Source organism: Salmo trutta, chromosome 14 (assembly GCF_901001165.1).
Source record: "Salmo trutta chromosome 14, fSalTru1.1, whole genome shotgun sequence".
In the NCBI taxonomy this organism is placed as follows: Eukaryota; Metazoa; Chordata; class Actinopteri; order Salmoniformes; family Salmonidae; genus Salmo; species Salmo trutta.
The window spans coordinates 26,044,178-26,068,009 of NC_042970.1; the positions used below are offsets into that span (position 1 = coordinate 26,044,178).

The following is a 23,832-nucleotide window of genomic DNA, read 5'->3' on the forward strand; positions in this document are numbered from 1 at the left end:
TTGAATGCACAGCAATAGTGTGATGAGATCCTGAGGCCCATTTTTGTGCCATTCATCCGCCTCCATCACATGTTTGAGCATGACAATGCACTGCGCCATGTCGCAAGGTTCTGTACCCAATTCCTGGAAATTGAAAATGCCACAGTTCTTCCATACTCACCAGACATGTCACCCATTGAGCATGTTTGGGATGCTCTGGATCAACGTGTACAACAGCATGTTCCAGTTCCCGTCAATATTCAGGAACTTCGTACAGCCATTGAAGAGAAGTGGGGACAAAATTCCACAGGCCACAATAAACAGCTTAATCAACTCTATGCAAAAGGAGATGTCGCGCTGTATGAGGCAAATGGCGGTCACAACAGATACTGACTGGTTTTCTGATCCACTCCCCTCTCTTTTTTTTAAAGTTATGTGACCAACAGATGCATATTTGTATTACCAGTCATGTGAAATCCATAGATTAGGGCCTAATGAATTTTTCAATTAACTGATTTCCTTATATGAACTGTAACTCAGTAAAATCTTTTAAAATTGTTGCGTTTATATTTTTCTTCAGTATGTGTTACAATGTACACTTAACTAATGTAATACATACTCATGTTATGATACAGGAAGGAAGAAGTATCTTTCAGAGTTCCGTAAAGAACTGCAATTCAAAAAAAGGATCTTGCTTCTGTACTTGCCATAATATCAAACTCAAGAACATAGATTTTCACACAAAAAGACAACTTGTTTCAGATTATTTATCATTGAAAAATGTTGCGTAACAAAATCAGTTATTTGATAAATACAGGCATTTGACAAAGTATTCTCAAACAAAACATTAAAAACACAATTGACCATTCATTACATGACAAGCACAAGTAAACAAGATCTTTATAAAAACACTAAAAATACACTTCCCTCGAGCCATGATATTTACATGTTTGCATATTTCTAAATACTTTATTTTCATAACAATTATGGATAACTTAAAAGCAAAATACAGGCATGTAATTCCTTACAGGTAGCTTTAGACTCACACAGAGCTAAGTCTTTCTCAGGACCCAAATAGCTCAACAACTCAAAACAAACCTAACTTATGAATTTCAGACCCAATCAAATCATTTTGGTTAAAACTAAAGAATAGAATCAATAATTGTAAGTGCTAGTGGAGTAAGAGGTATGATGGTGAATGTCAGAGTTTCTTGAGTTGGGTCTTTTCACCCATAGATTGTAGGGTTGACACACTGTCATAGAAGATCTCACAGGATGTGAAATCTGACCCAGAAATAAATAAGGTATGGCATGTCGTCTTGGTAAATCACATTTTGAAAAAAGGTTGTGTGTCTTCTAAACCAGTACAATGTACAGGGAAATAACGATTTTGTACATGAAACCAAAATCAATATCACAAACCAAAATCAATGTCTCAAAGCATAGCATAAACGGCTCTGAGAAAAGTCAAAGGCCATGCAGTGTATGTATGTGTATAGTTGGTGATCATTACGAAAGAGCTTAGCATCTGTTGGATAAGACTCAGACTGGCGACGGCTTTCATTTGTCCCAGGACACACAAAGTACATGTATGGCTGTCAATAACATCAGATCAGCACCAAAAGAAACATACTACATATGCAGTCAATGATAATTCAATTCTCAATTATATCTCAGGAGAAAGTATTTCAGATATACCCACATCTCTCTTTTCAAACAGACTCAAATGTATCCTTGCAGTGCTTTTAGCACTATTAGTGCCATTATCCTAAGGCAGTCAGTCCATTAAATTTACTGTAAACTGTTCTTTTTGACAGCCAAAGGGATGATCAGTTGTCTGTTTGCAGGCCATGGCAAAACGTACCGTGAAGTAATCCAAAGGCCAATCCAAAGGTGGAATGAAAGATGGTAGTGCAGAGGTCAGGTAGTCATCAGTGCGATGGCGACATGTTTTGTCTTGTCCCAGAGTGTGACTCCTTCCCACCAAACACAGACATATGCACTCATTCGCACACCATACACAGACAGACAACAAACCAGCACTATATCGACCCATCATGGCTAAGAGTCTTTGAGCATGTTGATGTGTGCGTAGATTTTAAGTGCAGGTCCCAGTTTAATATTCATGGCACTCATAAGGTGGTCCTCTTTCAGTAGGAGCATGGCCTGCCCATCTATCTCCTGCGAGAGGAACTCATCTGCTATCTCCTGGCAGCCTAGGAACAACAAGCCACAGTGAACCAGGTAAATAATGCTGCTACTCTGTGTTGTTATCTATGCATAGTCACTTTAATAACTCTACCTACATGCACATATTACCTCAACGAACCGGTGCCCCCGCACATTGACTCTGTACCGGTACCCCCGGTATATAGTCTCGTTATTTTACTGCTGCTCTTTAATTACTTGTTACTTTTATTTATATATATTTTTTAACTGCATTGTTGGTTAGGGACTTGTAAATAAGCTTTTCACTGTGAGGTCTACACCTGTTGTATTCGGCGCATGTGACTAATACAATTTGATAATGATCTAATTTCAAAGACAATTCATGAACACTGTCTACATTAGACAATCCACTGATGAATTAATAAACTTTATTCATCCCCAGAGGGGAAATAAGCATACTATGACTACTACAAGATACCTTCAGAAGAATGTAGTTATGGTGTAGGCCTAACTAAATGCACACATACATACATACCACACACTTTTGTGTGTGTGTGTAGACACCCCTTCAAATTAGTGCTATTTTAGTGCTATTTCAGCCACACCCATTGCTGACAGGTGTATAAAATCGAGTACACAGCCATACAATCTCCATAGACCACTGGTTCTCAATCCTGGGCCTGGGGACCCAAAGTGCTGCACATTTTTGTTTTTGCTTCAGGCATTTTTGTTTTTTAGCACTACACAGCTGATTCAAATGATTGACTCATCAAAAGGCTTTATTGACTTGAGTCAGGTGTGTTGTGCTAGGGCAAAAACAAAAATGTGCACCCCTTTGGATCCCCAGGACCAGGATTGAGAACCACTGCCATAGACAATTGGCCTTACTGAAGAGATCAATGACTTGCAACGTGGCACAGTTATAGGATGCCACCTTTCCAACAAGTCAGTTTATCAAATTTCTGCCCTGCTAGAGCCGCGCCGGTGAACTGTAAGTGTTGATATTGTAAAGTAGAAACGTCTTGAAGCAACAACGGCTCAGCCACAAAGTGGTAGGCCACATAAGCTCACAGAACGGGACCGCCGAGTGATGAAGCACGTAGCAACACTCTCTAGAGTTTCAAACTGCCTCAAAGCAACGTCAGCACAAGAACTGATCATCAGGAGCTTCATGAAATGGGTTTCCATGGCCGAGCAGCCGCACACAAGCCGAAAAATTACCAGCACACAAGCCTAAGATCACCATGCGCAATGCCAAGCGTCAGCTGGAGTAGTGTAACGCTTGCCACCACTGGACTGGAACAGTGGAAACCCGTTCCATGGAGTGATGAATCATGCTTCACCATCTGGCAGTCCGACGGACGAAGCTAGGTTAGGCAGATGCCAGGAGAACGCTACCTGCCCCAATGCATAGTGCCAACTGTAAAGTTTGGTGGAGGAGGAGTAATGGTTTAGGGCTGTTTTTCATGGTTCGGGCTAGGCCCCATAGTTCCAGTCAAGTGAAATAACGCTACAGCATACAATGACATTCTAGAGGATTCTGTGCTTCAACTTTATGGCAACAGTTCGGGGAATGCCCTTTCCTGTTTCAGCATGCCTCCGTGCACAAAGAAAGGACCATACAGAAATGGTTGGTCGAGACAGGTGTGGAAGAACTTGACTGGCCTGCACAGAGCCCTGACCTCAACCCCATTGCACACCTTTGGGATGAATTGGAAAGCCGACTGCAAGCCAAGCCTAATTGCCCAACATCAGTGCCCAACCTCATTAATGCTCGTGGCTCACTAGTCCTCGCAGCAATGTTCCAATATCTAGTGGAAAGCCTTCCCAGAAGAGTGGAGGCTATTATAGCGGGGGGGGGGGGGGGGGGGGGTCCATATTAATGCCCATGATTTTAGAATGAGATGTTTAATGAGCAGGTGTTCAAATACTTTTGGTCATGTAGTGTTTGTTATGAGACTGACCTGGAAGGGAGTGGATAAACTCGTAGACTTCTTCTACATTCCACTTGGTGGGGTCGTTGGGCAGGAAGTGCTGAGTGAGGAGTGGCAGCTCTCTGCCTCGGGGGGCCTCTTGGTCTGAGCCTCTCCCTGCCTGGTGTGACAACGCCTGGGGTGCTGGGGGACCTGAGCTGGCTCCTGACAGGGGTGACGGAGGCTCCTCATAGCTGGACATGTCTGAGCAGGGGCTGGACTCCTCCTGGCTGGGTTGGGAGGGGAGCGGGGAGGACACTGAACCTCCCTGAGTCTGCTGAGGTGTAGGGGAAAGCTTCTGAAACATAAAACCCATGAGTCAGCCCTGGTGTCACTGAGGGGAGCATGTTAATTCACAGGAGAGCTGTCCTGTCAGCGGAGAAGTAGGAGAGGATCCTACCTGCTTCTTAGGTTCGACACTCTGGCGGCAGCTGTTGTGTGACCTTCTGCGCCAGCGGTTGGATGCTTTGCTCCTCTCTGGACGGAAGAGGCCTATGCGCTTAGTGCACCCAACATTATACCTATTCCACAACAACGATAATAGCTGTTATGGCCACTACCATCCCAACAAAACACTACTGAGAAGCTTAGACCCTGAGGGATATAACCCAGTCAAAGCATCTTTGTACATATTCATTAGAAATGGCCCATCAAATGTGACTTACCTTTTCGCACACACCATGGAACAGAACCGTTTTGACCCCTTGAATTTGTAGGCAAAGTCCACCCAGCCACAGAATTCACATCTTAGTTTGGGGGCTTCTGAATCCTCTTGGTCTTTTAATTCTGTGTGCAAATCAAAATAGTCAATCAACAACATCTCTTACATCTGAATTGTTAGTATTTAGAAAGTCCATTATGGGGTTTATAGTCAAATAGCATGGCTTTAAAAATCACTCCAGCCATGACCTCCCTTACCTTGAGGGGTCAGCTCCTCTGTCTCAGAGTCTGTGGTGTTGGTGGGGTTACTAACAGGGGTCTTGTCTGGGTCAGAGGAGAGCTGCTCATGCAGCTTCTTTGGGCTGTCCATCATTACAGGCAACCGCTCAATCTGGTTAAGACAGAGGGTGAGACATGAATGCTACTCTTTCCAAGCTATGACAGAAATACAATGGCAAACTTCCCATGCAGTGTCCATAAGCTATAATAAAGCCTGAGAAAAGACTTAGAAATGTGCAGCAAACATCCACTAGGATGCTGTCTTTAATCGATAAGTAAAACAGGCACCAGCAGAGTCACTTAAGTGTGTGTATCAACATTTTGCTCAGAATTATAACACTGGGAAGGTGGTCTTAACATTTGTGCACCTTCTTTCACAGACATCTCTGTATACACTGCTTTGGAACTACAGTAAGCTACTAGAATTCATGACTAAGTTAAACAATAGAAAGGCATTGCCCTTTATCATTGCTTAGCACAGTAAGTGCAGTTGTATGATTGTTTGTGTTTATTGCTGTGGGAATGCACTCGAAATGGTGACATGTTGCTTACTGGTAGCTGCTAAGGAGTACCATGGGAGAGGGCACTTACAGGGAAGGGTTCAGCACCCTCCTGGATGACAAAGCCCTCAATGACGTGGGTGAGGACCTGGGGCTTGACGATGGCCTGGGGTGGCTTGTTCTCTCCATTCTGGGGGGTGCTGCCGGTCACAGTGGGTGCCTCGTTCTCATTTCCTGATGTCATGGCTGGGGGTGGTGTCTCAGGTGCAGCATTCAACCTCTTGGTAGAAGGGACTCCTGCCAATGACAAAACAAAGCAGTAGTTAACACATTGCATCCCTTTCAATTATGTGGCTAAAATGTGTACACAATGTTTTAGAATAGATTAATATCACTTTAATTATGCCAAAATATTTTTTCAGAGTATGTAGTTAACGTTCTCTGCTGTACAGTCGTTTAAGTACTCAAGCAAATTTTCATCATATACTAAATCATCCACCTGCCAAATCATGTGCAAAGGGGTCTACTTCGATTATCAAGCGTTTGTAATGTCACTCACTAGACACGTATTATAGTTACTAATGTAAATTGATCACGATTTCAAAATATGAAGAGAAAACAAAACGGCTGTCAAAAGTAATTCGAGTCCAAAACATCGCTCATCTTTGACGGGTCGACCACTAGTTTGTAATTTCCAAAGCAAAAACACGTATGGCTACCGTAAACGAGTAACGTTAGTAGCTAGCTATGCATGAACACAGCAGACGATTCGGTGGCTACTTGCAACAATGATAACCATTTTCAAAGTACTGCAAAAGTTAGACAACTGTCCCATTTCAAAAGTTAAATAACAAAAAAAAACGCTCACCAAACTTATTCCTGCCCGCTTCACTTGCGCTTTTATCCGATTCAATACAACAATACGCTGTCGCCTGCCTCTCTCCTTGAAAGCGAGAATTCAGTCAACTGTACAAAGCACGCAAGACAGAGCTCGGAGACGCTCGCTCGACCCAGCCCTGCTCCAATTGCGAGAGGCAGGCAGAGCTGAAGAATGAAATAATTGAATAAGGTACCGCCCTTTTCTCTCTCTCCATAGACAGGTACTCTGCTCATATATACACACAAAAAAAAGAAAAAACGTCCCTTTTTCAGGACCCTGTCTTTCAGAGATAATTTGTAAAAATCCAAATAACTCCACAGATCTTAATTGTAAAGGGTTTAAACACGGTTTCCCATGCTTGTTCAATGAACCATAAACAATTAATGAACATGCACCTGTGGAATGGTCGTTAAGACACTAACAGCTTACAGATGGTAGGCAATTAAGGTTCAGTTCTGAAAACGTTGTACACTAAAGAGGTCTTTCTACTGACTCTAAAAAAAAACACCAAAAGAAAGATGCCCAGGGCCCCTGCTCATCTGTGTGAACGTGCCTTAGGCGTGCTGCAAGGAGGCATGAGGACTGCAGATGTGGCCAGGGCAATACATTTCAATGTCTGTACTGTGAGACACCTAAGACAGCGCTACAGGGAGACAGGACGGACAGCTGATCGTCCTCGCAGTGGCAGACCACGTGTAACAACACCTACACAGGATTGGTACATCCGAACATCACACCTGCGGGACAGGTACAGGATGGTAACAACAACTGCCCGAGTTACACCAGGACCGCACAATCCCTCCATCACTGCTCAGACTGTCTGCAATAGGTTGAGAGAGGCTGGACTGAGGGCTTGTAGGCCTGTTGTAAGGCAGGTCCTCACTAGACATCACCGGCAACAACGCCTATGGGCACAAACCCAGCGTCGCTGGACCAGACAGGACTGGCAAAAAGTGCTCTTCACTGACGAGTCACGGTTTTGTCTCACCAGGCGTGATGGTCAGATTCGCGTTTATCGTGGAAGGAATGAGCGTTACACCGAGGCCTGTACTCTGGAGCGGGATCGATTTGGAGGTGGAGGGTCCGTCATGGTCTGGGGCGGTGTGCCACAGCATCATCTGACTGAGCTTGTTGTCATTGCAGGCAATCTCAACGCAGTACGTTACAGGGAAGACTTCATCCTCCCTCATGTGGTACCCTTCCTGCAGGCTCATCCTGACATGACCCTCCAGCATGACAATGCCACCAGCCATACTGCTCGTTCTGTGTGTAATTTCCTGCAAGACAGGAATGTCAGTGTTCTGCCATGGCCAGCGACGAGCCCGGATCTCAATCCCATTGAGCACGTCTGGGACCTGTTGGATTGGAGGGTGAGGGCTAGGGTCATTCCCCCCAGAAATGTCCGGGAACTTGCAGGTGCCTTGGTGGAAGAGTGGGGTAACATCTCACAGCAAGAACTGGCAAATCTGGTGGAGTCCATGAGGAGGAGATGCACTGCAGTACTTAATGCCGCTGGTGGCCACACCAGATACTGACTGTTACTTTTGATTTTGACCCCCTCTTTGTTCAGGGACACATTATTCCATTTCTGTTAGTCACATGTCTGTGGAACTTGTTCAGTTTATGTCTCAGTTGTTCTTGTTATGTTCATACAAATATTTACACGTTAAGTTTGCTGAAAAAAAACGCAGTTGATAGTGAGAGGACGTTTCTTTTTTTGCTGAGTTTACTATTCAATTTCCACACATTAAAATAGAAACACTTCACTCATGTTGACATATACATTTCTGGTTCTTCTCACATCTATAATCTTAGCCCTGAAAATTCACAGGTCTCAAATCTGAGTAACTATTGGCATACAGGAACCACTTTATACAAATGTAGGTCCTGTGGCCCAATGTAGCAGACAATTCTTGCAAACTAATTCTCTTTATATGGCAACATACTATACTGCACATTTCTTGGTATGTCTGTCGAAAGATGCACAATAAATACCATGGACTCCATTAAAACCAGGAGAGGTTGGCTATTCTGTAACTTTGGGTTATGTTCAACCACTCAGCAGGCTTTGAATGTGTTGCAATCTGGTCCAAGCAGACAGCCAGTGGTCTTGCAGGCCTACTGCTCTATTTCTAGACATCAAAGACAACTGTATGTATATTCTGAACAAGTGGAGCACCTCAACTATGCATTCACACCCAAGCATAAAAAAGGAGCCTTGTGGCTTTACATTTTTACAAGAAAAGTTGCAATAAAAATGAAAGCTCTTAATATAATCTGCATGTTCAGCATTTTGAATGGGCCTTGGTGTGCGAGTGTAAGACTACCATCATAAAACACAGATTATTTTCCATTTGAATGAAAGAGATGGATAGATACACACATTTTCCTGTCCATGATAATTTGACACATCTATCATTTAACTTTCCTTGACTGGAACACTGTGTTCACTGCTCCTCAATGGTCCCATTGGGGATAATCAGACAAAATTCTTCACTCTGACTCAAAACGACGAGCACACAGCTGACGACAAATAGTAAGATCTGCCTCCACACCTGGAGAGCAGAGCGACTGATCTTTGGTCTGGTTCTCCAAGGTTGTAATTGGTTGCAAATATGATATGACAACAATAGACCCCTAGTTACAGTCCTGCCTCTAGGCAACATAACTAAGAAAGTGGGTTATAAAAACTTGTTAACTTATTAAAACCAAAAGTCCTGTTACCTTGTGGTTGGCTGATGGGCATAACTGGGTCAGTCTTGGGCTGCTCTGCTGGCTTGGTGGCTTGTGGTGGAGACGGGGCAGAGGGGGTAAACGGGGTGGGCTGCTGCTCTACACTGGGAGTCAGGCAGAGCTCCCTGACCACCAATGACTTTGGCTTCTCCTGTCCTTTACTGTCCTGGATCAATCGAGAAGCCTGGGAGTCCGTAATAGAATAGAGAGAGAAGAAGGGAGAGAGAGTTTAGTGAAACATAATATTTGACTAATGATTAGAAGTTACTGATATATAGTATTTTGTTTACTGATACATTGTATATTGTGAGAGAGTGATCCTCTTCCATTTCCATACTTCTTGTTGTTACTGCTGTGTACTCACCTGTGAGAGCGCTGGTTGTATCTGGAGGTTGATGGCTGTGAGTTGCACTGGCTGGGCTTTGGTCTGGCTCAGGCTGGAGTGGAGAGCATGTGGGCTGATGGTGGAGTGGAAGATGGTTGCCTGCTGGCTGGGTGTAGAGGGCTGGTGGTGAGAGGCAGGCTTGGGCAGCACAGTGATAGGGCCTGCCTGGCTGGGGGACTGGGGGACCAGGGAGGGAGTCTGCAGGTGGGGTTGGATGGAGGCAGTCTGCAGTAGCTGTCCCTGGGTCCTCTGGGAAGCATGGGTCTGCTGGATCACAAACTGCTGTTGCTTATGCTGCTGGACCAGGGAGTGGGAAGGGATCTGGGTGTATGCTGGAACAGAAATCAAGAAATAGGATACATAAATCTGACAGTTAAGTCTGTACACAAAAGGAAAATGGACTCTACCCTAACTCAAAAAACAATGGAAGAGTGGAATAATGTTTTGTTTCTTTACTCTCCTTTGCCAGTAGTACACCTATTGTTGACAAAATGTAACATCAAAAAGCACAAGACAGACTAGCCCTAAACCGTTGTCAAGGTTTTGGCCAGACATTGCTCACTAATGTTTCCAAAGGGTCTATCATCACCTGACAGGGTTTTTGCTGACAAAATTACAACCAGGACCCATATCTTCCCAGAACCAATCATGTATTGTACTGTCATTTAGTGAAAAGTGCTCTACACACCAACAGTCAGAGTAGCCCCGGGCCAGACATGTGCAAGAGGAAAGCAAGAGGGCAATATAATAAAATAAAAAATGTTTAGCAGACGCTCTTATCCAGAGCGATTTAAAGGAGCAATTAGGGTTAAGTGCCTTGCCAAGGGCACATAGACATATTTTTCACCTAGTTGGCTCGGGGATTCAAACCAGCGACCTTTCGGTTACAGGCTCAACGCTCTTAACCGCAAGGCTACCTGCCACCCTGGGCCAGACAGATGCAGGAAGAAAGCAAGAGGGCAATAAGAAGCCAATGTTCTATGACATGCTGTATGTAGTCATCTGTGAATCAATCCCCCAAACCTTCAGTTGCCCAAGCAATTTTCCCTAGGAAACAATGAGGTTGGATCTGGCCCTCATCATTGCTGAAATATAGAGAAAGGATTGTAATGCATCATCTCTCCTAGGAGCTGTTAGTCTCAGGAGTAAGCCCTATGGTCTTACAGTAGCTTCATGATTTTAGTAAACTAAAGGTGTCTAACATTAACCTTTGTGGATCTCTTTTGATTATGGATTGATGCCAAATATATAAGGGTCCCACCCCTTATCTGTATATTTTGTGTGGGATAGGCTCCATCTGGTCTGAATGTTTCTCTGTAACCACAGTCTCTACCCTGCTGTGAAAATAGAGACGTTTCCATCCGGCAGAATTGCATGTCATTAGTTATTTATACCACAGGATCTGCTGGAAAGTGTTTGATTTTCACACAGCAAAACTATGTAAACCACAGCATGTGGTTAGCTATGGTTTCACTAAGTACAGGGTGAAGACCGACACATCTTTCAGAAAGTATTATGATAAAAGCCCTGGACGGATACTCTCAATTACATGATAACACAGTAAAGTGTTACATTACATGATAACACCTACCACCCAGCCCTCATTAAGGATAAATAGAAAACAGAGGTTGTATAATAATGACTTTCAATTCAGCAAATAGACCTAGCCCCTGTGTGAACAGATGAGTGGATTTCCCAACCGGTGCTCACCGGATACAAGAAACAGCACTCAGAGTCCCGCTTGACAGCTTTTTCAAGCATTTTAATGAGTAACAGAGAAATGTCTTGGAAGGAGAGAAAGGGGGATTCATTGAAATGCCTTTCTCCCTCAAGGCCTTGGGATTAAGGAGTGGAATGACTCAGGCCGGACCCCCCTCTATGGCCCCACTACGCTACCACTCCCCCATGCCTGTGTGTTGTTTCAGGATGTCTAGAGGAAATGTTTCAACAGCAGATCTCGGAAAATCCCTGAGTTTCTGCAATCGACTGCTGCTGCTTAAGTTGAGAAACCTCACCCACACAGTGTAAATCACTTTACAAACGTCTTAACACAGCTTGAGAAAAACTACTCATTGGCCAGCTTATTAGGTACAACTGTCTAGTACCGTGTCGGACCAACCTGTTGCCATGAAGGGATGCACCTGGTTAGCAACAATGTTCAGATATGCTGTGGCGTTCAAACGTTGCTCAATTGGTATCAAGAGACCTAACGTGTGCCAGGAAAACACCACCACCGTTGACACCAGGCTGGAATGGGCCATGGACTCATGCTGTTTACGCCAAATCCTGACTGCCATCAGTATGACGCAACAGGAACCGGGATTCGTCGGCCCAGGCAATGTTTTTCCACTCCTCAATTGTCCAGTGTTAGTGATCTCTTGCTTCTTCTTGTTTTTAGCTGATAGAAGTGGAAACCGGTGTGGTCGTCTGCTGCAATAGCCCATCCGTGACAAGGACCGACGAGTTGTGCGCTCCGAGATGCCGTTCTGCACACCACTGTTGTACTTTGCCTGTTTGTGGCCTGCCTGTTTGCTTGCACGATTCTTGCCATTCTCCTTTGACCTCTCGCATCAACGAGCTGTTTCGCCCACAGGACTGCAGCTGATTGGTGCGACAAATAAAAAAACATCCATTCTCGGTAAACCCTAGACACTATCATGCTCAAAAAGCCCAGGAGGCCGGATCTTTCTGAGATACTGTAACCGACACAACCGGCACCGAAGATCATACCACGCTCAGTCGCTTAGGTCAGTTTTCCCCATTCTAACGTTCAATCGAACAGTAACTGAATGCCTCGATGCTTGTCTGCCTGCTTTATATAGCAAGCCACGGCCACATGACTCACTGTCTGTAGGACCGAACCATTTTTATGAACAGGGTGAGGTACCTAATAAACTGTGTACATGTCAAACATATCTATACTAATTGTGTTTTAAATGCTTGTTAAAAGGAGTAAGTAATGGAGATACTATGTATGGGAACATGGAAGCACTCAAGGGCTTGGTGAATTAACAGAGAATGGGAAGATAATTTCAGGTGTACTACACTCAGTCCAAACACATAAACGGATGCTTTGCTAAAAAACAACTTAAAGCTATGCTTCAAATCACAAAGACAACTGAACAGAAGACTTGACACCAGGGCCGGATTTGTTTGTTGAAAAAAATGAAAACCACAGTGCAGTTAGCAGGGGCATAGAACCAGACTGTTAGTCTGGAAGGTAGTCTTTGTGGGGTTTGATGCGGTGCTGTTCTGTGGGTGTAGTAGGGTGCTGGGAAGACTTGTCTGCCAAGGAGGAGGTGATGAAAAGACTAAAGTACACAATGAACAGAACAGCTGCTTCCAGCCAATCCCTATTCAAGGGAAAACGAGCTCCTGTCTGTGGTAGGAATAGCAGACACACTGCTGCTCCCACAAGATCTGCTCTCTTCTTCTCTCCGATGGCTCAATTACTACTCGGTCCTAAAATAGACGACAACACAAACTAGGCCAATTCCTGTGCTGTGTTCTCTCACAGCATGTTGAAAGTGAAACTGCTTTAGACATTATGTAGTCTATTATTATTATTATTATTATTATTATTATTATTATTGAGGGGTAGATTGGACTTGTTTCATTGAAGTATTTCCTTCTTCAAAATTACAACATTCTGTTGCCTAACAGAATAAAGGCGTCCGCATGCTTCAGAACCGAAATAGTTTGGAAAAGTTTGTGCATGTTACGACAACATTTTGTGACGTTTTTGTTCGTTTTGGACTTTTCCTTCGGCTGTTCAGGCACACACATCTTTCTGGAGGCAAGCCGAAATTCGGAGCCGAAGTCTAAGCCCCGTCGTCGGTGATTGGTCAACAGTAGGGATTCTTCAATAGTCTTTGTTGTCATTCAACAAAGAGATGACTTGTTTTCATGCACATTTTTTCATTGAGAAATACTGCACCAAACATCTTAGTTAGATGTAAAATTGTGGGACTAAGATCTCCTCGGCAAAAACGTAAATTTATGACAGATTTCTTGCGTTATCGTAGATTAATTCAGACTATTTTTTAGGAAGTGTATACTGGCTATGGCGTCTCAAAAGGGACAAAAAGTACTATTACCACTTTTTTCCTCATTTTTCAAGCGAAGGTTTTTTTTAAGGGGGTATGTGATCACACTTTCGGTTCGCCTAGCCAACTTCGGCTAGCCGAACTGAGGCATGCTGATACCTTAGAGTCCATTGAAGAACCAACATATATAATGAATGACCCATTAATGCCAGTGCATATAAAATAACATGGTAGAGCAGGGACTTATCGCAGGGATATCCTTCATTCCAATAAGTAGCCCATACTAGAAAAATGTGAAGTTTGCTAATATGGGTGATAGTTAAATGGAACAATTGATGGCTACAACCATCAAACTTGTAGTAGCAGTTTAAAGGATAATTTAAAACAAATGTGGTGCACATTAATGTTATAAACTTAACGTTCTATTTATCACATCAATTCAGGCTATGGATTTTTGTCCATGTCACCCAGCTCTATAAATTGAAGCCTCTTATCCAACCCTAAACCCCAGTCCGCCGGGCAGGCACCACGGCTGCTACCCCATCTCCCTGTTGTCTCATCCACTGTGAACTGACAGAATACTTATCACATCTCCAGGGTACACCTGTCTGTTCCCCATGGCCACTGCCATGGCAACCCATGTTAATTTTATGAGTGTATGTATGTAGCCAGGTTTTTAGATTCATCCTTCCTTTAGTTTCATCAGAATCCATTACTTAAACAAAGCGAGACAAAGACACAGTTGTGCAGTCGCACGCTCAGCTAATCCATCCAGTCTGGCGTATGGCACAACACACAAAGTTAACCCATGCAGTGCTTAGCACACGCACTCTCTCACACACATACACACAGTCAGAGTTAATCTGTTCAACTGCTGGCATATACACAGCCATTCTCCGTGACAAAACAACCCAGCTGCTGACTTTCAGCCACACAATAAGTGGTCTAAAAAGATGCATCTGTGGCACAGAGTAGGTGTTGGGCGGTATCCAGATTTTCATACCATTTCTGTACCATACGGTATTACTGGGAGTGCACACAAGGGGCGTTATTTCTTTTTTTTACGCACAAAACAATTTAGGCAACAGGGAGCTTGATCCAGGAGGGGATTGAATGTCTCTGCTGTAACCAATAAGCTTAATCTTGACATCTAGCCACTTAGCTAGCTTACTACAAACAGTCACAGGGGCAGCAAAATTATGCCTTCTCACAACAGCCAGTGGATTTACTGATGCTGGACAAAAAACAATACATAATTTCAGCAAACCTGCCTAAATCTCCAAGCGGGGAATGGGTCAACTTCATGAAATAATATGAAAGCCAGTGTCTGTAGAAGCTAGCGAACGTTGTGGTTGATACATACCTGGAGTGCTGAGAGGCTGGCCACTCAAAGCCATGACGCTGCGACTCATGTTTATAGCGCACACCTCTGTCACAATGCTCTCCCCCTTCTTGCTCCCATCTAAGAGGACGTCGGATGAGCTGCCCTTCCCCCCAGAGCCCCGGCTCCCCTGGCTGGGATTTTTGATCAGGGGAGAGGGCTGGATGGCGACAGGGGTCTGCTTTAGGCTGAGGGCCTGGAGGTTGGGTGTTTGAAAGGAGGACATGGTCGCCCCCTGCTGGTTACGGATAGCCAGGTTCTGGACCTGAAAAGACACAGAGGTCAGGTGCTGGAGGCAATGACACATGGCCTGGGGCAAGAGAGGTGGGGTGCCCCACAGTCAAGGGTCTCCAGAATTAGTGAGAAATGCACTTTTTTGACTAAATTAGTTACCACAACATAACTGTAAACATAATGCATCTGCTATCCACCTGTATGAATTATGGTTCATTGTGCTGATATTATATGCCATCTAGTGCATTTACTACAGCAACTCTGTGTGTATGGTATTAGCCTATAGAGTTGAGATAATAATAGCGTACCTGTGAGGGGGCAGACTGTTGTCCAGAGGACTGCGTGGAGCTCTCAGACTGGACTGCAGCCACTGTCGCCGTAGGTGTGAAGATGAGCTGGGGGGACAAAGGAACAGCACGGCCTAGGCTCCTAGCTACTTGCACAAGGTTGCTTTGCTGTGCCTGAAAATCACACACCAACATACAGTACCAGTCAAAAGTATGGACACACCTACTCATTCAAGGGATTTTCTTTACTTTTACTATTTTCTACACTGTAGAATAATAGTGAAGACATAAACTATGAAATAACACATATGGAATCATGTAGTAACCAAAAAAGTGTTAAACAAATTTGAGATTCTTCAAAGTAACCATCCTTTGCCTCGATGACAGCTTTGCACACTCTTGGCATTCTCTCAACCAGCTTCATGAGGTAGTCACCTGGAATGCCTTTCAATTAACATGTGTGCCTTGTTAAAAGTTAATTGTTGAATTTCTATCCTTCTTAATGCATTTGAGACAATCAGTTGTGTTGTGACAAGGTAGGGGTGATATACAGACGATAGCCCTATTTGGTAAAAGACCAAGTCTATATAATGGCAAGAACAGCTCAAATAAGCGAAGGGAAACGACAGTCTATCATTACTTTAAGACATGAATGTCAGTCAATGCGGAACATTTCAAGAACTTTGAAAGTTTCTTCAAGTGCAGTCGCAAAAACCATCAAGCGCTATGATGAAATTGGCTCTCATGACAGGAAGACACAGAGTTACCTCTGCTGCAGAGGATAAGTTCATTCGAGTTAACTGCACCTCAGATTGCAGCCCAAATAAATGCATCACAGAGTTCAAGTAACAGACACATTCAACATCAACTGTTCAGAGGAGACTGCGTGAATCAGGCATTCATGGTCGAATTGCTGCAAAGAAACCACTACTAAAGGACACCAATAATAAGAAGAGACTTGCTTGGGCCAAGAAACACAAGCAATGGACATTAGACCAGGTGAAATCTGGCCTTTAGTATGATGAGTCCAAATTTGAGATTTTTGGTCCCAACCACCGTGTCTTTGTGAGAAGCAGACGAGGTGAACGGATGATGGTTCCCACCATGAAGCATGGAGGAGGTGGTATGGTGGGGGTGCTTTGCTGGTGACACTGTCTGTGATTTATTTAGAATTTAAGACACACTTAACCAGCATGGCTACCACAGCATTATGCAGCAATACACCATCCCATCTGATTTGAGCTTAGTGGGACTATCATTTGTTTTTCACAGGACAATGACCCATAAAACACTTCCAGTCTGTGTAATGGCTATTTGACCAAGAAGGAGAGCGATGGAGTGCTGCAACAGATGACCTGGCCTCCACAATCACCCGACCTCAACCCAATTGAGATGGTTTGGGATGAGTTGGAGAGCAGAGTGAAGGAAAAGCAGCCAACAACTGCACAGCATATGTGGGAACTCCTACAAGACTGTTGGAAAAGCATTCCTCATGAAGCTGGTTGAGAGAATGCCAAGAGTGCGCAAAGCTGTCATCAAGGCAAAGGGTGGCTACTTTGAAGAATCTCAAATCTATTTCGATTTGTTTAATATTTTTGGGGTTATTACACGATTCCATATCTGTCATTTCCTAGTTTCTACAATGTAGAAAAAAGTAAAAATAAAGAAAAACCTTTGAATGAGGAGGTGTCCAAACTTTTGACTGGTACTGTATATGTAGACAATTCCTCCATGGGTTTGGGCACAGAAAAAGAATTCTGTAAGCAGCTGATTTTTCTCTGTCGCTTTCTTTCACACTCACTCTCCCCGTGCATCATGTGTCCAAAAATCTTTAAAAAATCTGATGTAATCAGGCTGAATTGATTCAGTTTGAGATGCAAGACAACCTTCCTACTACACTCCTTCCAACAGTGGTGACACAAACAGCACACACAAACACTTCCATCACACTAAGCCTCCAGAGATGTGGCTAAGCCAGCTAGTGTGTGCCAGTGGACATGCTCCTGGGGATTTACCATCTGGGCACGCAGGTACATATGAGCCTGACTGGCAGTGAGGGTGGTGGGGCTGGACGTGCTGCCCAGGAGCACGGCCTGCTGGGAGATGTTGCCGGCTGGGGCGGAGCTGACACTCTGGGTTCGGCTGATCAGCTGGGCTGCAGCCGGGGACGTAGTCAGGTTAATCTGGGGACAGGACAGAGAAGACAGAAAGGATTACAGAACATCAACAACAAAAACATTATACATCTATGAATCCAACCCCTAAGTTACTAGACATGACTCACTGCACTCACTGTGGCCTGGGATGATCCTGTTTGCTGGGATGAAGTGCCATTTTGGGTGGAGCTCTGCCTTCCTGCCGCAATACTGGCCTATGGCATGACAGGTGAGAACAGTTAGGGGATCAACACTTATAGAATATTTCTCTTCATCTGAAGATAACTGTTAGATTTACTAACTAAACTTTCAGAACCCTAACCCCAGCACTGAACTTATCTCACGACTTTGTTAAAATCCTAACACAGCTTGTTGGCGGCCTGTTTAATTTGCCAGTTTAACAGTCGTGTCTCCAGTGCTCACCTGCTGTACGGCGGCTAGGCTCTGGAGCTGTGCATTGCTCAGGTGCTGCTGCTGGAGGGCTGCTGTCTGCAGCATGAGGTGCTGCTGCTGCGCTGCGTACATCTGCTGCAGGTACTGCGCAGCCGTGTTGGGCTGCCGGTGCAATGCCTGCTGGATAACCTTAAGTACACAGGGAGAAAGAGACAGACAGTTTAGCAGTTGGGGTAACATTCTCAACAACAGGCTCTAAAAATGACTTTTACTGGGTTGGAGTAATGCTCTGAAAAAAATAAGTCCCAATTGCACTGTTTTTACTGAGCCATTGAAAAGCAGGTATGGGAGATTCCTAAGGTAGATTGGTCCCCGTTGCAAAATGTGCTTCTCATGTAGTGAGAACAGGATCACTCCTGCACCCCCTGCACATTGTAATGGACTTAATCGCATCCTATGCTCACCCCTATGGCCTTGAGCACATCTTTTCTTCAATCTTCAAGATACATTTGTTTGACAACTGACAACCTCAGCATAGTTGCCAAAGCAACATGAGAGATGGATTGACCCAGAGCACATAGCCTAATAGAGCTTCTCTGACCTAAGCTTCCAAGGGGGAAAAGAGGGCGGAGATTGTGATGGAACATCCATTCTCTTCTCTCTTATTGAGCCCAAATAACATAGTGCAAGGCTTGTCAAGTAGGCTGGTGACAATGCTGCTAGTTCCCTACGGGAAGATGAGCGCATGCATTTCAAAGAAAGGATAGAAGAGACCTAATATCTGTCTGTCACCCTTTAAGAGGAGGGTAAACTGAGAGCCTAATCCTAGCTGGGTTTCACATTGGTCAATGGTCAAATAGCAGAGGGCAGAGCCTGGAACTTGGAACCATAGCAACCCTGATCTGCTGTCGTCAGTATTGATTGATTACATGATGCCAGTGTACTACATCAAATAACAATGCGAAAAAATGATCAAATTGCACCTTTGTCTAAATGTAATAATAGTCTTGTTTATTATAAGTATTGTAGTAAATTCCATAGTGAGCTAAGTGCAATACTGGCTGATTTACGGTGCATGCATGGTTTTAACCAGCAGATGGCAGTAGGGCAATGCCAATTTCATTATTGCAGGGAACGCAAATGGAGAAAACGGTTTATGCAAAACACGTGTATGTGGGTGTGTGTGTCACACTGGACTGGCATGTTTTTTTTACCCTGAAGTTTACCTGAACCGTCTGCCTGTCAGGAATCCCGCTGTACACAGAGATCTGAGGCACAGCCTGCCTTCCTGTGCTGTTGCTGCTGGTGGTAGTGCTGCTACTGGTCGTACTGGTGCTGGCAGCAGTGGCTCCAGTGTAGCTGGCACTAGAGGCTGGAGACCCCTGCTCACTGTCCATGGTGCCCTGTCCTCGTTTGGCCCTTCCCCTGCTGCCCTTAGGACAAGCTCTCCTGAACCTACAAGACAGGAAACAGGGACGTTACAATGAAGCCATAGGGCTCAGATATATTGGGCCATGTTCATGACAGTCACTGTGTAAGCCCACTCAGTATAACTTAATAATGCATCCCTAAAGCCTATAAGCCTGTATAAGCATGACATGACGCTCCTAAGGCGATATATAATGTATCATTATGTATACATACTTGTCTTATTTCAGTATGTGCTAAAATGAGACAGAATGAGTTATTTACAGGTGCAGGAATGCAGGATGTCCATATAACATTAATGAATGACAAAAATACCAAACTATGTACACAAAACAAAAAGGAAATTGAGTTACAAATAAGTTTTTCGCTGAATAAACTTTAAGATCCCTAGACAGCTAAATACAAATGCATAAGCGACATGGCACAGCTTACAATGACATTGTTCATTAGGAATATAGCCCCTCGTTGTTTCACAACCTCAGCAGACTGAAAACAATTCAATTGCCTATCCCTTCCCTGAACAATGCCTCTTGGTCCAAAAAATGGGGTAAATTAAACTCAGACTTCAAAACAGGTAAGCTTCAAGTACCTCAATTTTAATTATAAACATTAAATTGTAAACAGGAAATCTCAATGTACAGCTAATATTTAGGCCTTCAGTATTCATATTTACCAATACACATTCAATAAACATAAGTGCCTGAATATGACCTGCCCATATTTTTATTTAGCTAGCTTATGTTCTTTATACTGTGTAACATCGTTGTCACTGTCGAACATCGCTATGAAGGCCAAGCAGAATGTGATACAAAATGTCTAAAGGGAACGTATTACTGAAGACTTTCCAAAAGTGGATCTGTTGTGACCCACTTCTTCTCTGGTTACCTCATGTCAAAATAAAACAGACCCACATTAATCCAACAGACCCACGTTTGGAAAGTATTTTTTTATTAATACGTTCCTTTAGATATTTTGTCTCCAATTCCCCGGTTATAAGGACCAACCATCCAGACCACCGGCAGAGTAAGTTGAAATTGAATTTGATATAACTTCTGGCTTCCTGCCGTCTGTTAAGGTTTTTTTTGCAACCCAATTCCCAACAACGCTAGTGTCAATATACCAGCGTTGCTAAAAGCATCTAGCAAGTGTAATGATATGCATACTTGGCCTTCATTGCGATTTTACATATTAACATAACAATGTTACACAGTATCAAGAACACTAGCTAGCTAAATAAAAAATAAGCAGGTCATATTCAGGCACTTATGTTTTGGTCCATGAATGGGGAATAGAGGAGAATGGGTGAGTTAGGAAACTAGATAACTAGCTGGCTGCAGTCCACATCGTCACAGGCCCCATCACACCCAGGCGTGACGCACCGATGCTGTCTCTTGGCCATCATCAGCACGCAAAAAGCCATTGTCAAAACAGGAAAGCTAGCTTCACGTCCACTGTGTCACGAATGTTGAATACAATTCCATTTCAACTTACTCCACCGATTGTCCATGCGGTTGGTTCTTATATAGGGTGGAATTTGATATAATATCCAAAGGAACATATAAATAAACGTGGGTTTGCAGCAGGTGCATGGCATACCACCTCCTCTCTGCTTCAGCACATGTCAAAATAAAAGTAATGCACGTGCTCCTTATGTGCGCAAGCAAGCGATAACTTGTGGGGGACTTTTATTTTGACAGAGGAAGAGAGTGCAGCAGACCCACGTTTGGAAAGTTTGTTTATTATTATGTTCCTTTGGATATTTTATCTCAAATTCCGACCTATATAAGAACCAACCCCATGGACAATAGGTAACTTAATTTTATTCCAACATTCGTGACAGACAGGGGACGTGAAGGTTTTCATCAATACAAATGTCCGTAACTATCACACCATGCGTGAGCTCTGGTGAATGAAGGCCGTTTTGTTTTCGTATTGAAATTCATAACAGAGAAGAGGAACTGAGTTTCAGGGGCCTTTATTTTAAAACTAACCCCACGCCATTCTCAGATTACCACAACAATAACCCACTTAATTCAACACGTCTAATGGTGAGCATTAAATCCAATTTGGTAGGGGCAGAAAAATGCAAGTTCTGAAAGATAATGAATTCCAGTGACATATTTAAGTGAAAGAAGGGTGTATCTAATCACAGCTGGACTGACAACATAAGGACTTAAATGACAGTTAAAGTACACCTATACTGATACTGTATCTACTCCAATCAGTCTTTTGGCTGCTGAACCCTTTCTGTCTTCAACATGTGAGAATGAACAGATTAGTAGTTGACTCTAGAGCATCCCAGTGACTGACTGTCACCCTAGTGGTCTGCTGCCCCATTAGCAGAGGAAGTGAGGTTCAGTAGACTGGGCAGATGAGATGGATGGGCTGAGAGAGCAGAACAGCTGACGGGGTTAAGAAAGCTGGGAGGAAGGTGGACTGGGAAAGAGAGAACCGAGGGCTGAGATTGAGTTTTTGGAATGTATTGTGGATTTTGACTGCGTGAGTGGTTGGGGGAGGGTTGTGATGGAAATAATTAAATTAGATCTTTAACAGCTATGCTGCAATTCCTAAGCAATTTTCTCTCCCCTCCTTTTAATTCTACTTTCAGTGGATTCAGGCATAGCCATAGCATACAGTGCACTGTAGGTTAAGAAACATTGAGTGATGACAAACCTCACCTTGTTCCACCATAGTCTGGTACTGTGTATTACAACCTCATGAACAACCAGACTAACTCCAACACACAGCATCATACAGTTAGTTACTGGTTATCCATGGCTATACAATACAAAAGCATTATGCTGCCAAAAATTCCAATCATTGAGAGCATTATTTCACATCTGGATGTACCCCCTATAATTAAGCCTGCTCCAGAGAAAGAGTTATGCCTGACATCTAGTCTGGTTACACAGGGATTTTGGATCGAACAAAGCATTGTTCTCTTCATCATGGTGTAGGGAACAGCCTCTGTCTTATTGCCTTTTCTGGCAATCCTGTTGCCCCTGTCTCTCCAAGAGGAATCACTCATCCATCAGTCATGGAACCCTACTCCCCCACAACTGGCAGGCAGCAGGAATCCAGTACTGGGTCGCTGTTGGTGAGAGCACAGGGCTACACTAGGAGTAGGCTGTAAACCAAGTCTCTAGACACAGAGATGTAACAAATATGCTATTGGATTCATGAGCTTGCGCTTGTCATTCCAGACCAAAATAAGAGACAGTCTGGTGTCAATTTGCATTTGTCTCTACAGAGCTAAGTGTGCAGTAAGGGCAGTAGCCCCCGTCACTTAACGAGGACCAGACGGTTTGTGTTGACACACACACACACACACACACACATATATATATACATACACCACAAAATGCATTAGTCAAATTATCGGGATCAATATAGTAAAAGAGCACAGCTAATGTACATCAATGGCTTTTAGAAAGGCTTTATGGGTATAATAGAACAAGGGGTGCTGCAGAGACAACGCCCCCAATGCTCCTACCTCCTCTGGGCCCCCCAGCGTGCTGCGGGAGTGTGATGCCCCATCCCCCGGGACCCTGGTCCTGTAGGATGCTGCTCCTCTTTGTCTGACTATGTCTGTGTGGTGGATTCAAACATTAGCCTCTCTCTCTCTCTCTATCCCCTACTAATACTCTGCTCCCCATCCCAACATCAACACAGACAGCCTGCCAACCAGGCCTCTGCCTTCCTCCTGATTATGAGGTATCCTAGCGACAGCCAACTGGGTGCCTATGGAATCCCAGTGCAGTGCAGCATGCTGATTGGTCAGAAGGACCCTCTCTAATGAAGACGATGATAATGATTTCACCCTCTACCCTCCCCCTGCCAGAATACTGAATATGGTAGCATGAAGCCTCGGCCATATAATAGCCAACCCATCACCAAAATCATATTGGATAAGCACAAAACTCAATCTGTAAATGTATAGAGCTATCTATTTATTTTACAGAAAATGTTATTCAATCTGTTATTATTGCATTAGGACATTAGTTATGTTATAGCCTGATATGTTATAGCCTATCAGTCTATAAGCATACATTGTAGTCTACACATGAACATTCAGGATAGGGTCATATATAATGCCTTTGGAAAGTATTCAGACCCCTTGACTTTTTCCATATTTTGTTACGTTTCAGCCTTATTATAAAATTGATTAAATATATTTTTTCTTCATAATTTACACATAACACCCCATAATGACAAAGCGAAAACAGGTTTTAAAACAGAAATACCTTTACATAAGTATTCAGACCCTTTGCTATGAGACTCGAAATTGAGCTCAGGTGCATCCTGTTTCCATTGATCATCCTTGAGATGTTTCTACAACTTGATTGGAT

The 23,832-nt window shown here is 43.7% G+C and overlaps 1 protein-coding gene across 9 annotated transcripts in view; it reads right to left on the reverse strand.

Annotated features, from left to right (window-relative positions):
* Positions 1-732: 732 nt before the first annotated feature.
* LOC115207682 (polyhomeotic-like protein 2) overlaps positions 733-23,832 on the reverse strand; it is a 41,274-nt gene continuing 18,174 nt past the window's right edge. For 2 of the 9 annotated variants that reach the window (XM_029775037.1, XM_029775038.1), the window contains 14 exons: positions 19,270-19,510; positions 18,086-18,244; positions 17,791-17,877; positions 17,522-17,689; positions 15,528-15,680; positions 14,968-15,250; positions 9,538-9,890; positions 9,165-9,357; positions 5,652-5,857; positions 5,040-5,172; positions 4,787-4,907; positions 4,522-4,642; positions 4,113-4,419; positions 733-2,195 (listed from right to left, as the gene is read on the reverse strand). In XM_029775037.1, the coding sequence (XP_029630897.1) occupies positions 2,041-2,195; positions 4,113-4,419; positions 4,522-4,642; positions 4,787-4,907; positions 5,040-5,172; positions 5,652-5,857; positions 9,165-9,357; positions 9,538-9,890; positions 14,968-15,250; positions 15,528-15,680; positions 17,522-17,689; positions 17,791-17,877; positions 18,086-18,244; positions 19,270-19,452 (2,622 nt within the window). In that variant the 5' untranslated portion in view covers positions 19,453-19,510 and the 3' untranslated portion in view covers positions 733-2,040. Of the gene's footprint in view, positions 2,196-4,112; positions 4,420-4,521; positions 4,643-4,786; positions 4,908-5,039; positions 5,173-5,651; positions 5,858-9,164; positions 9,358-9,537; positions 9,891-14,967; positions 15,251-15,527; positions 15,681-17,521; positions 17,690-17,790; positions 17,878-18,085; positions 18,245-19,269; positions 19,511-20,974; positions 21,101-22,976; positions 23,079-23,832 lie in introns of those variants that run through there. The other 7 variants (XM_029775036.1, XM_029775035.1, XM_029775040.1 and 4 more) reach the window with 7 other exon arrangements.